Below are 13,029 nucleotides of genomic sequence, written 5' to 3'. Positions count from 1 at the left end.
CTCTGCCATAGCCCTCTTTTTTTCTCATGCTCTAATTATGAGACCATTTCCACCCTTTTCTCTTTATTTTTTTTACTAATGATCTCATTAACCAAGAACCCAAAAGTCAATTAGTAGACACACAACTTTGGTATGATAATGATGGTGTTGTTGTTAAGTAAGTTAAAATGAGTAAATGAATCGATGACATGTGCTTGGGACAACAAACATTGACAAATGAGAGTAATCATAAAAAGGTTATAACAAAAAAAAATATTACTTTTCATTCATTGCCAAAGAAAATAAAAGTCTTTAGTAAAAAAGAAAAAAAAAAAACACTTGCTATTGCTATGCATCATTCTGTAACAAAAGCTTGTACGACTCAACTTTGACATTCATACTATTGCTTGTATGACTTGGACAAACAAGACCCAAAAAAAAGATATCACAAAATCATTCAAATCCTATAAAACCAGAAAAGTAAAAAAAAAAAGAGAGATGGGTTTTTGAATTGGGATAGAAATGGACACACAAGTTTTTGTAGGTTTTGGACTTGGGAAGAAAGAAAGAAAGAAAGAAAAAACAAAGGGAACAACGCTTCCGCGCCTACTCCTAAATTCGGGGTTGTAATTTTTTCGGGTTGAAGTAGGCCGAGGTTGGGGAGGTAGTAGCAGTAGTAGTACACAGATACACAAACTGGCAATACAAATGGGGGGATATAATATTTTTTGATGATATTGACATGTGTTACATAATAATGTACACCTTGTCAAAATATGGATAAAAATGCTTTCTTTTTTTGGGTTTCAAAAGGTAAGAGATATGGAGAATGGGGGTATATAATTGTAAAAATTATAAGGAAAAAGAAAGAAAGAAAGAAAAAAATGCCCTTTTCTTTTTTTGGCCATTTTAATAGGAAGGAGAAGACTCAAATTATCATTATACTATTACTACTACTACTAGCATTGATGACCTCTACGGCAAGGAAGTGCACCAGCATTGGAAGTAATGGTTCCAACCATAGAAGAAGATTTGGCTCCCAAGCTTGAGGCTCTAGCATAGCTTGCTGAGGCTCCTGCACCAGATGGGGTGAAGTAGGCACCATTCAATAGGAGATCACCCTCTGACCTCCAATTCCAGTTTTTCCAGACACCAGCAGATGTCTCTACCCTCTTAGTTACCTGTCCAGAATATAATTAATTATTATGAAGAAACAGAAACAGAATATTGGGATTTTGTATTTTTATTTATTTATTTATTTATTTTACCTCTTTTGCAAAACGATTGGTTGGAGCAGCATATCTGTTACCCTGGCTATTAATGGTGGGATTAGCACTACCACCAATGGCATACATCTCCCAATGAGTGTAGTCATTGTTCACCACATGGAAATATCCATGTCTACATCTGTGTTGTCATTATTTGAAAACTCAGTTTATTAGCAAAAGAACATTGAAAACATTAATTATCTTCAGTGAAAAACTTTCTTTGGGAATTGATTAATTAATACCTTGGCATTCTTTGGATAAGACCTTCTCCAAAATGGTTGTAGGCAATGGTAACTTGCATCATCTTGTCTTTTGTGTATGAATCACTGTGTCCCAATAGCATAACCTATTTACCATTTCACACACAAAAGAAATGTCAATGTCAATGTCAAGAAAAAAACAGTGTGATGTGAAATTGTGCATAATAAACACACACACCTCATTGTGGTGGGTGAAGTGGTTGTTGGAAATGGTAATGGCTGTTGAGCCCATGACAGCATCAACAAGACCATCAGCACAGTTAGAAAGTGAGTTGTGATCAACCCAAATGTGGCTTGATCCAAAAATTGAGACGGCATCACCATCAGACATTGTTCTCCACCCAAAATGAGAGGGTGAGCTCCTAACCATGGCGTTTCCAGTGGGTTTACAGTCATGGATATGGAGACCATGAATAATGATGTTGGTAACAAATTGAACGGTGATACAAGCTCCATTAGCAATGTGGACATTGACACCACGACCATCAATAGTTTTGAAACTGTTCATGATGAGTTCTTGCTTTAATTGGATAACCATGTCTCTCTTGAACACAATCCAAAGAGGCTCTTCTTGGATAACAGCATGGCGAAGAGTTCCGGGTCTTGGGTTAACAGGGTCATCATCTTTAGGATCAGTGACCACATAGAACCGACCATCACGACCACCAACAGCGTTTCTACCAAAACCAATACCACAATCAGCTAAACGCTTCCTGTTCTTTTGCCAATTGGGGTCACAACGCCAACAGTCATCAATTGGGTTCCCAGTTCCACATGAGAAGAATCCAAGTTTTCTCCTCTCAGTACTGTTGTGAATTTCCCTGTGAAACAAAACCCAAAGTTTTCACCCTTTGTCATCATTATTGTCATTACAGAAAAATGTCAACCAAATTTTCACATTTACTATGATATATTACACTACAAATTTTTGGTAAGAGTGAAATTTCATAGTTGGTGAGAGGGTGTCGGTGGTCTACTGCTACCTCTTTCCTATTTTCTTTCAAAAGTTGTCATTTTCCAGGAAAATTACAATTAACTCTTTTTTGTCCATTTGTGGAAAAAAAAACCATGAAAAATCTTTCCAAAGTAACGGATATAATTCCGTTAAAAGACTAATTTTAACACTATACAAGATTCTACATGTCATTTACATGAGAGAGCACTTTACAAAATAACAATATCACTCTCAATATTTTTCAAAAAAATTTAATCATAATAATATATTAATAATAATAACAAAAGAAGATTATAATAAAAGGTGTAGTCAATCAATTCTTTCTTTTTCCATTGCATGTTACCAGCACATGAAATAAAAAAACAGACCAAATCATCTTTATTTGAAAAACCCTTTTCACCAAAATCATTCACACCCCACTAAAAAGCTCTGTTTCAATGTCATAGTCATTCATTTGTTTGGGCACATAAATATTCATATTATACCAAAAAAAGAACTAACAGAGCTTGAACCAAAAAAAAAAGTGACAGTTAGAGAATTTATATCCCCTAAACATGGATCTATACCAAGTACTGACAAGTTATATAACAAGAGGATAGGAGGACCATCTCCATCTATATATCTAATAAGAGATTCTTACCCCCAAACATTTTATCTCTTAACTTAATGAGAAAACAGACAAAGACAATACACAACCAAAATATCATCAAATTGAAAGAAAGATTTGACAAATTTAGCAAGTGGGGTTTTTCAGAATTGGGTCAGTTAAGAGAGTGGTTCACATTTTGTTTATTAAAAGCTTAAGAAGCTTAGTATGGGCTTGAATGAACTACCCAACCCAACCCCACCTCACCTTACCCACCATTAGTGAATGTAGTTGGATTCTGAGAATTAGCTCAAATTACAATAATTCCTCTAAACTATATTCTAAAAAAACATGTACTATAACATTGATTGTTACCCATATATATACACATAATAAATAGAGAGATAATGTGAACAAGAAAAGATTAACCCACATTTCAACCATGGAAGCAACTTCATCTGGATTTTCCACTGCATGTTCATGATTCACATCTTCCTCTCTGTAAAAAAAAATTAATTAATTAATTAAAAATTAAATACAACCGACAAAATTAATTTTATTTCTATTTTTTTATTTTTTTATTTAATATTTACTCGACCATTGTTGGGCTCAAAGGGAGTAAAGGAAATGAACAAATGAAAAACCGACACGTGTCAGAGAGAGTACAAGTACTATGAATAAAGAGAGAGAAAGAGTGTGTGTTTTTGTACAGTGCTCGAGGCACAAAAAAGCAGTCACTGTCAGTAAAACCGTTAAAAAAAGCCGTTTCTAGAGGAACAATTGAGGCGACCCGTCGTGGGGAAAAAAGGTGAAAGGACGTAAATGCCCTCTGTGATTTTACCCTTTTGTTTAAATAGGTTAGGGGTATTTTGGGGAAATGAATATGGAGGTGGGAGCTACGAGGTGAATGGAGGGTTTTTTGGTTGGTTTGTAAGTTAATAAAGAGGAATCCGAAGACAAAAAAACGTAACGGAATAAACGGTGGTGATCTAAAGATCCAGATCTCAACGGTTGGGATTCTCGTTTACGGTTTAAGTAGTAGTAATAGAATAGAATCTGAAGTGAAACAAGAATTGGACGGTGAAGATGATACGAGTGAGAAAAGATTTGACGGTTCAGATCGATTTTCGAAAAGGAAATTGTAATAAATGAAGGAATTTAATAAATGCCGGTGAGTCTTTTTAGTTAGGTGACAGACCTGGAAGCCATTGTTGAGTTACTTAAGCTCTGCAACTCCTCTGTTCCTTCTTCATCTCTGTAACAAAACAAAACAAGAAAATTGAAAAGTTGTAATGTACTGAAACAATTCAAGAGTAATAACACGCCATTAATGGCTCTTTCTCAATTATTAAAGAAAAGAATAGAAAGAAAAATGCAGCTACCACGAAACTCAAAACTCCATTTAACCAAAATCAAAAATTAGAAAAATTCAAAGAAAGTAAAGGAAACCTTGAATCCATTCGAACTACTCTTGCCATTACTCCAGCAAAACAGAACATGAGAAGTACAGCAACTGAAACAGAAACCCATCTCCGAGACACCGCCATTAATCTTTGTTTCTCTCTCTTCTGAAAATGTATTATAGAGAGAGAAAGTAGAGTAGTAGTAATGGTGAAGTCGAAGAAGAATGAAATGAAGCTGCTCCCACAATATGGCTCCTTTTATAGACACCTTGTTTGTTTCGTAACGACGTCGTTTACAGTTATTCGACTTTTTCTTTTACTCTGGTTAGGTTCAGTTATAACCCAACAACCAAACACACCCCTTTCTTTCTTTCTCCTATTAACCGATAATTTTAACCGTCTCTCCCCTATGCACGTGCGTCGTTCGACCACTCATGTGCCTCTTTTTTTTTTTTTTTTTTTTTTAAATTACTGTTTTAGTGTGGGACCCATATTAACGCACCTTATCCTGCCACGTAGGCGTGACCGTTATGGAGGGAGTGACCATTGTTTTCCGCTGATTTTGCGCTAAGGAATGAAAAATAAATAAATTAATATTAAGAAGGTTAATAACATTTTTTAAGACTAAGCCAGTAAGGCTAGCTTAGTGGTGAGGGAGGGATGGGAAAAAAGAAAGAGGTTATGGGTCCGAACTCAGGACCTTTAAGCTATTAAACTAATATATGATTGTAAAAACCATTACGCTACACTCAAAAAAAAAATAACATTTTTTAAGACTGATTTAAAAAAGTTAACAATTGTAACATCTGTTTTGTAAAATGATAAATTAAATTTTTTATTTTTTAAAATGCTATAAATAGTATTCTGATCTTAATTTTTAATAAATTTTTTTTAACATAACTAATTTGAAGATAATTTTTAGTACAAACAAATACATAAATATAGTTTTTTATCATTTTAAGTTAAGGGTACTATTTTGTATCATTTTATAAAATATAAGATCTAATTTATCATTCAACAAAATAGATAGTTTAATCGGTAATTTTTACAAAATAAAGTGTCCAAAATATTATTTACCTTATTAAGAATTGAAAAATATATTTTTTAAGGAGCTTTTAGGGTGCACTAATACTGTTTCGAATTCGACATAAAAAAAATTAATTCAAATTTAAAAAAATTTATAAAATTTTAAAAAATTCAAAAGAATTTACATTTAGATTACAATATTCAAATAATTTATTTCATAAACGCACAAAATAAAAGAAGCATGCGTACAAAAGATTGTTCGAATCTTAATTAAATTTTTCTAAAATTCTAAAATTTTTACAAAATATTTTAAAAAACTACAACATACACTGTCATAAAAAAAAAAAAAATTAAACTAAAATTTTTTCTTGAATATCGAAACAATATAGTGCAAGAGTAGAATTTTCTTATATTTTATTTTGATTATTTTTTTAAGAATAAGATGGGAATGTCATTCCTAGGCGCCAATCACGGCTTAAGGCATTGACTGCACCCTTAAACAGCTTTCAACAATTTAGCTTCAAGGAAACTTTTGTTTCCAGCCTGTTCTTTTTTTTTTTTTTTAATTTTTTTCTAATTTTGTAATTTAATAATAAAATAAAAAATAAAATAAAATAAAATAAAAAAAATAATAATTAAGGGGTTGTTGGGTTGGAATGGCAGCTTGAAAGTGCTTTAATTGGTTTGCTCAGCTTTTAAACTTATGTATGACAATGAAAAATGTTGTTATTTCAATCATGTGATGTGGGTAGGGAAGGAATTTGTAGGACCCCTTTATAAATTACATCTAATATAATATCTATAAATTTTTTCACATGGATTTATATTTTTTCTATAATATTAGTAATCATAAGTGTTCTTAAATTAATATTATTTATGTTATGGTTTTTTTGATCTAATTTTTGTATAAGTAACTTCAACTATACACTTGAATTTGAATTTATTATCAATAATAATATTTTGTTAGTTAATAATTAATATTTGCATAGCCAATTCAAAAGAGTAAATTTTTACTTGTTGTTAATGTATATTTTATTTATTTTCAGTCAAAATATATTATTTCTCGATTGTACAAGCACAATGTGTGGTGTTTAATTAGATTCTCTCACAATGTTTATTTTTATTTTTGTTAAAAGTGTCACCTTTACAATGACTGTAAATATTTATTCAATTTTTTAAGAGTAATCCTAATTAATTAATTGCATATTTTTTTAGAATAGACAAAAAAGAATCATTTTTTCTTTTTCTGTTTTGAATATTTGGATTTTTTTTTTTAAGTTGTATCACATTATATATCTATATTTTGTTAAGATTATTATTGCTACAAAATTTATATATATTATTTTTGTGGTAGAGTTCTCATAGAAAAACATGTGAGCCATAGGAATGTATTGTGTAAAAGTTAGTTGAAGAGTCCATAGGTTGGACTTGTACTTATGTATTCAAACACAAAATAAACTATAAAAGTACATATGTAAGCAACATGTGATGTGTTAAACAAATATGTGATTTTAGTACATGTGAATTATTAGAATTTTGGAGAAAAGATTAGATGATTATATTTTATGTTTTTCGATCAAGTCATGACAATTTTTCAGAACAAGAAAAAGTTTCACAAGATAAATGTTAATGTTATGATTAATTGGGAATGAAGCTAGTTGTATGTTTTGTCGACCGCCCTAAAAATATGAGGGAAAAAAATATTTGTAGTGTAAATTTTTTTTGTGTTGATAATGTTGATTTATTATTACTATGAGAAGTTTATAATATTAAACGGAGTAACACTAACATATTTCAAAACGCTAAAATTTTTATCCTATTATAGCAACCCAAATAATCAAAAGATAGATCTACTAAGTCGTCATGCATGCAGGATTCCAATATCATATTTTCGGGCTAAAGTTATTGTTTGCTCGCCATGCGGGAATCTATCGGTTTGGTCTGAAAAATATTTTGAAATTGACTACCTTAATGTGGTCAATAAAATTAACAATAATATTTTTTAGACTCGTCGCTAGACTTAATTCTTCGAGACATTTATTGTAGTTTGACTCTTTTTAAATAATGTAAATCTTTTGCATTGTTTTAAGATAATTAATGTCGTTGCTCAAAATATTATTAAGTTTTTTATCTGTGGTAAGTAGCAAAATAATTATCTAGATTGTATTTATAATTCAATCATCGTCGATGTCATAAATTTTTAATGATATCTCCTTCTTTCTTTTTTTAGAACTATATTGCACTTTTGGGTAGAATTTTAGGTTTTTATTCTAAGAAAAAAAAAGGTCTACTAATCCTAAAATTAAAAAAAAAAAAAAAAATTACACACCATCTACAACCGACAAAACATTAGAGAAGATTACGAAGATTTTCGAATCTGAACACTTTCAAGTTGAAACTATCTCACAAAGGTAGTTATTTTGTGTGCTCGTATCATTACTGTATACATGAATATTATATATATTATTAATCTGAATTGAATACAAAAATGTATAATAATAAATATATAAAAATATTGGTCAAAAGAAAAACATTTAGAATACACATGAATTGAAAGAGATGATTGTGTATTCCAATCCAACATGTGTATCCTACTCTTTGCCATTTTTTTAGTCACTCTTTTTTGGACACAATTGTTAAGGACAAAATCATTTTTGGTTTGCCAAGTTTCTAAGTAATATGAAATTAAATTTTCTCTTTTTTTTTTTAAATGTATATAATATTGAAGTAATAAATAAATTCAAATAAAATATGAATTGGGGTATAATTATTTGGTTATTTTGGACATCTAGCTAGAATTGGTACTAAAAGATACTCTATCTTGGTCTAATTTTTTTCTTTCTTTTAATTGAAAAATTATTAGAGCAAGACAATTAAGTTTTGACCAATGCTTCACATGTTGGCATAAACCCCTTATTTTCAGGTCATATTTGATTTAATTATATTTTTGAAACAAAAACAATATTAATTATTAATGATATTTCAGTTGGTTAATTAGCATGGTATTACTTAATCATGTGCCTCTAATTAGCTACAATATTATAGCTAATGCACACTAGATCCTTTTATTTTATTTATATATATATATATATTATCAGATCCTTAAAATGTGATTTAAGCCCCCAAATTTCTAGGTCTATTTGTTTTTAATCAAATTTCTAGGTCCTTAATAAGTCAATTTTGTGTTAATCAAGCTAACTCAAAAAAATATATATTAGCTAATAAAATAGAATAACTTTATTAGTGATCAAAACCCATAAGCTGTTGGATTTTTGGGAGAAGAAAAAGATATCATTTTCTTATATTTGGATTCAAATAACAAAAAACCTTAGTATTCTTTCTCTATAAAAATTAAAATTCTTCCAAAAAATTTACAAGAGAGTATAAGAATATATATGTATTTATATCACTTTTGATTTTAAATGAATCTTCCTTATTAGGTATAATAATTTATGGGTCAAAATAATTTGGGCTAACTTATATTATATGATGATTTACTATTTATATAATATAAGTTTCAGGCTAAAATTATTTTACTAAAGTTAATAGTCATTAATTACAAACTTGATGTTCTAATATTGATGTTTATTAATGAAGCAGGTGCAAGCAAATTTTCACCCACAAATTACAGCTTATATAAAAATGCATTTAATTTGTTATTTTATAGCTATATTAATGCAAGGTAATAATGAAAGAAATAATAATTAATGTTGTCAATACTATTATGTTTTGATAATGATCAAGCCCATAAAAGTTAATTAATTTTATTTTTCATTAATGGTATATTACTTATGAATCATAAAAGACTCAAATTTGCTGTTCAAATTTATTTCTTAGTTTAGTGTTCTATCTATTATAATAATTTGACACTTGTAATATATTGCTTAAGCATTAACAGAATGAACACTAATTACTAAAGTAAAAATACAATTAGCATGAGAAAGGTGTTTTTTGATAAATATATAAATTTTTATTAGATTAATGTTACATTACAACTTTTTTTCTAATTACATTATTATCTATAAATTAATGTTATTATTTGTATGAATCTCATATAACATTTTTTTTATAATGGTTAATTTTTTTAGATTATACAAAGTAAAAGATTAAAATTTCAATTTTCAAAACAATTTCTTTTGGTAGCAAAAATATAACATTTAGTTTTTTTTTATATATAAAATCACACCAAACATAAAATTTATCCAATTATCAAAATTATATGATAGAGTAAAAATATAATATTTAGTCAAAACATAGTCTTATTTTGTATTTTAAAATATAATATTTAGTTAAAACATAAAATAAGATTAAAAATTGTATTTTTTATTTTTCCTTCTAATTAAAGTCATAGTACCTTTTCACAGCCTTTTTTTTTTATTTAAGCGTTTATATATTACAACATGTTTTACTGGGACTCGAACACAGGACCTCCAACACTCACACACCCACCTATGGCCACTTGAGCTAGCCCCAAGTAATCTTTTCACAGCCTTTTTGGTTAGTACGTATTAGTACTTAATACACTTAAAGCAACTTAGATAGACTTGATTAATCAAAATGTACCACTTTAATTAGCTCTCAAATTTGGCTAATTTATTTATCATTATTAAACATTGACTAATATTCTTCATATTTATGATGAGTATTATTCATACTAATATATAGTCAAAACATCTTTATTTAGTTTCATTCATTACCAAAATAAATTACTTACATATAATTTGGTCCATTAAGCAAAAAATGTTTATTTTAATTGGATAAAGATGAACTACTCATTAAAAAAAAAAAAAAAGTTTAATAACCATTGAATATTTTAACAGAAAAAGTTAAATACACTACACTACACTCAAGAGAAGAGAGTAGATTATTATTAATTTTTTTAAGAAAATAAATAATAAAAGAAAAAAGTGTTATTCGGGTTTTGGAGGCGGGAGAGTATTAAAACTTGAAACCCGAACCCGCCAAAAAGAGACTATTTAGTATTTACATATATTCAGGTCAATTGGATTGGGGGTAGAAATGTAAATTCAGGAAGTTAAAAAAGATTGAAGACTTGACTTCTCATTTTATTTATTTATTTTTTTTGTGTTAATTTACATAATTTTTCTTCTTTATTCTTACATTCTAAAACATATATTTAAAGTGCTACTGTCAACCTGTTATTACAATTTTTTTGTCAACTTCTGTACTCGAAATACATGTCAAAATATTCTTTTTAAAAAAAATAAAAAAATTATAGTCATATTCGTTATAGACTATAGTTATAACATCATTTTTGTAAATTTTTAAAAAAATTCGAATAATTTATAGTGTCAAACATATGTTTGAAGTTTTATTAACATGTGTGGTAATTAAACTAGAATATTAAAAACCCTATTTTCGATGCTGTAAACTATTTAGAATTTTTAAAAAATTTACATGAATAGTATTATAACTGTAACAGATACCGCTATAAAAAAATTTTAAAAAATATTCCAACATGTGATTTCGAACATAGAAGTTGACTAAAAAATTATAATAGAAAGTTATAATTAACACTCTTTAATATTTAAATATGTGGCACTCCTTGGGAGTAAACGAGTGTCTAGGTGTCCTTTGGGTAGGCCATGGTTTCCTTGGGTAGGAGGGTCTTAGTTGGCATCCATCTTAGGAACTATGTATAAGCCTTAACTTACTCTCTATGGTCTCTAAAATTCCTATAAATTAAGCCAAAGAAGTTAGGAATAGAATGTGCACCACTTGATCTCCTTTCTAGTATTAAAAAACACACATATTTAAAATAAAATGTATTTTAAATATTAAATTAAAAAAAAAAAAAAACATACATGAAATCTTATTAGAATACAAAAATAATTATTTGAAAAATATGAAAATAAATTAACAAAATCAATACAAAATAATGTGAAAGAACACTTTTTATAAGAACAAATTTTGTTTTTTTAAAAAAATATTGGGTGGTTACATGAGTGATTGGAGTGTAAGTATAATGTCGTAATTATTTAAGAAAGAAGTTGATGGTAGTTAGAGGGTTGGGGGTAGAAATGTAAATTGAGAAAGTAAAGAGAGAGTGAAGTTAGTTTGGTTTGAGTGATTTTGGGGGGTTTAAGGGGGCAAAGCATCATGTTCCCATGCAACAACCCAAGTGGCTCCCATCATAGTGACCTTCCTCACGCCTATAATTACTTATTTACGGTTTTACCCTTCTACTATCACCCCAACCCCAAAACTTATTGTTCCTTCAAAAAGAAAAAAAAAAAGAAAAAACCTATGTCCACCAAAACTTCCATGCACGGCTCATCATCATCATCATCATCATGCCTTTACTACAACCAACATAAGTGAGGACCATTCATTGGGTTAGTTAATATATATTTGAGTTTTGACTTGTTTTTTAGTTAACTACTTGATACTTAATCCATTTATTTTAGTCTGATACGTACACTCAAAATATGTATCTAAATATTACATACAATGACTTAGTGTTGTTGTTTTTTTTTTTTTTAAATAATGAATTTGATCGGTTTAGATAAATGTGATTGATTAAAAAAATTGTCACGTTATAATATTTTATTATTACTCGTATGATAGATCCACTAGAATTTGAGAGCTACATCGCTACTGAATTCAAGTTAAGTTCACAAAATTAATCTTTGATCGAAACGAAACAAGTCACATTTGGCAATAAGAGGGTTAAGTGTTAGTAAGTTAATTAATCATGAATTTAGTTGAGCTAAATTGAAATATTTGTAAGTTAATAACCCTTTTTTGCTAAAAATAATGACTAGTTGTTTGCTTAATTTTGTTACAAAAATGAATTAGATTTGAATTAGGGCCCACATAACAATCACACAAAAAGAGACCCATCAATCAAGCATGCGGTACCAATTTCAGATTAAATTTCCATTACCTTACCTTGTTTTACACTCAACACAAGAAACATAACTCATCCCTTTTCCACTTTTTATTTTTACTCAATTGATTTTTTTTTTTATTTTTACATAATTTTACAAAAGAAAAAGATAGAGTTAGTAGGCCAATGTTATAGCAAACAATTTGACTTTTTTTTTTTAATTTTATTTTTATAAATATGATGATTTTTTGTCTATCAAATTATTATTATTATTATTTTAATGTTGGTTTAAACTCTACTAAAATTATTACTAGTGACAAATCATACTCTTTTCTGTCTAAAAAATTGAAGTGATTTGCTTAGCCCTTCAAGTAATATGAGTTGTGTTATTATTACCTTGTAGAAAAGAGTACAATTTGGAAATTATTTTTACAATACAATTATAGTGGTCAAATATCATAAAAAGATTTTAGTGCACTCCATTAAAGGGATGTTTTAGTAGACAGTGTTTCGAAATTCAGATTAATTTTTTAGTTTATTTTTTTATAATCGTGTACGTTATAGTTATTTAAGATCATATAAATTTTTTTAAATAATTTACAATACCGAAAATAAAATTTAAATAGTTACCACACATATAAAAAAATAATCACAAGTACATAAAATATTTGAATCTTATTTTCAACAATATAAAATTTTCAA

At 28.5% G+C, this 13,029-nt stretch overlaps 1 protein-coding gene across 1 annotated transcript; it reads right to left on the bottom strand.

The window, feature by feature from the left end:
• Nucleotides 1–240: 240 nt before the first annotated feature.
• On the bottom strand, nt 241–4,798 carry LOC115722230 (probable pectate lyase 8). The gene is made up of 7 exons (XM_030651386.2): nt 4,498–4,798; nt 4,247–4,303; nt 3,482–3,547; nt 1,686–2,328; nt 1,490–1,593; nt 1,248–1,386; nt 241–1,160 (listed from the first exon to the last, which is right to left on the bottom strand). Exons 1-7 carry the CDS (start codon nt 4,593–4,595, stop codon nt 939–941), a joined length of 1,329 nt encoding a protein of 442 aa, XP_030507246.1. The 5' UTR covers nt 4,596–4,798; the 3' UTR covers nt 241–938.
• Nucleotides 4,799–13,029: the final 8,231 nt, after the last annotated feature.

This window comes from Cannabis sativa, chromosome 9 (genome assembly GCF_029168945.1).
Source record: "Cannabis sativa cultivar Pink pepper isolate KNU-18-1 chromosome 9, ASM2916894v1, whole genome shotgun sequence".
NCBI lineage: Eukaryota > Viridiplantae > Streptophyta > Magnoliopsida > Rosales > Cannabaceae > Cannabis > Cannabis sativa.
The sequence above is the reverse complement of the archived record's forward strand: the minus strand, read 5'-3'. Positions and strand labels throughout refer to the sequence as shown.

What these genes read in the sequence shown, in the direction of transcription:
- LOC115722230 (XM_030651386.2), bottom strand. Translation starts at nt 4,595, where the DNA reads ATGGCGGTGTCTCGGAGATGGGTTTCTGTTTCAGTTGCTGTACTTCTC. An exon ending in GTAGTTCGAATGGATTCAAG is followed by an intron (nt 4,304 to 4,497) that starts GTTTCCTTTACT and finishes GTTTTGTTACAG; the next exon opens with AGATGAAGAAGGAACAGAGG. An exon ending in CTTATCCAAAGAATGCCAAG is followed by an intron (nt 1,387 to 1,489) that starts GTATTAATTAAT and finishes ATGACAACACAG; the next exon opens with ATGTAGACATGGATATTTCC.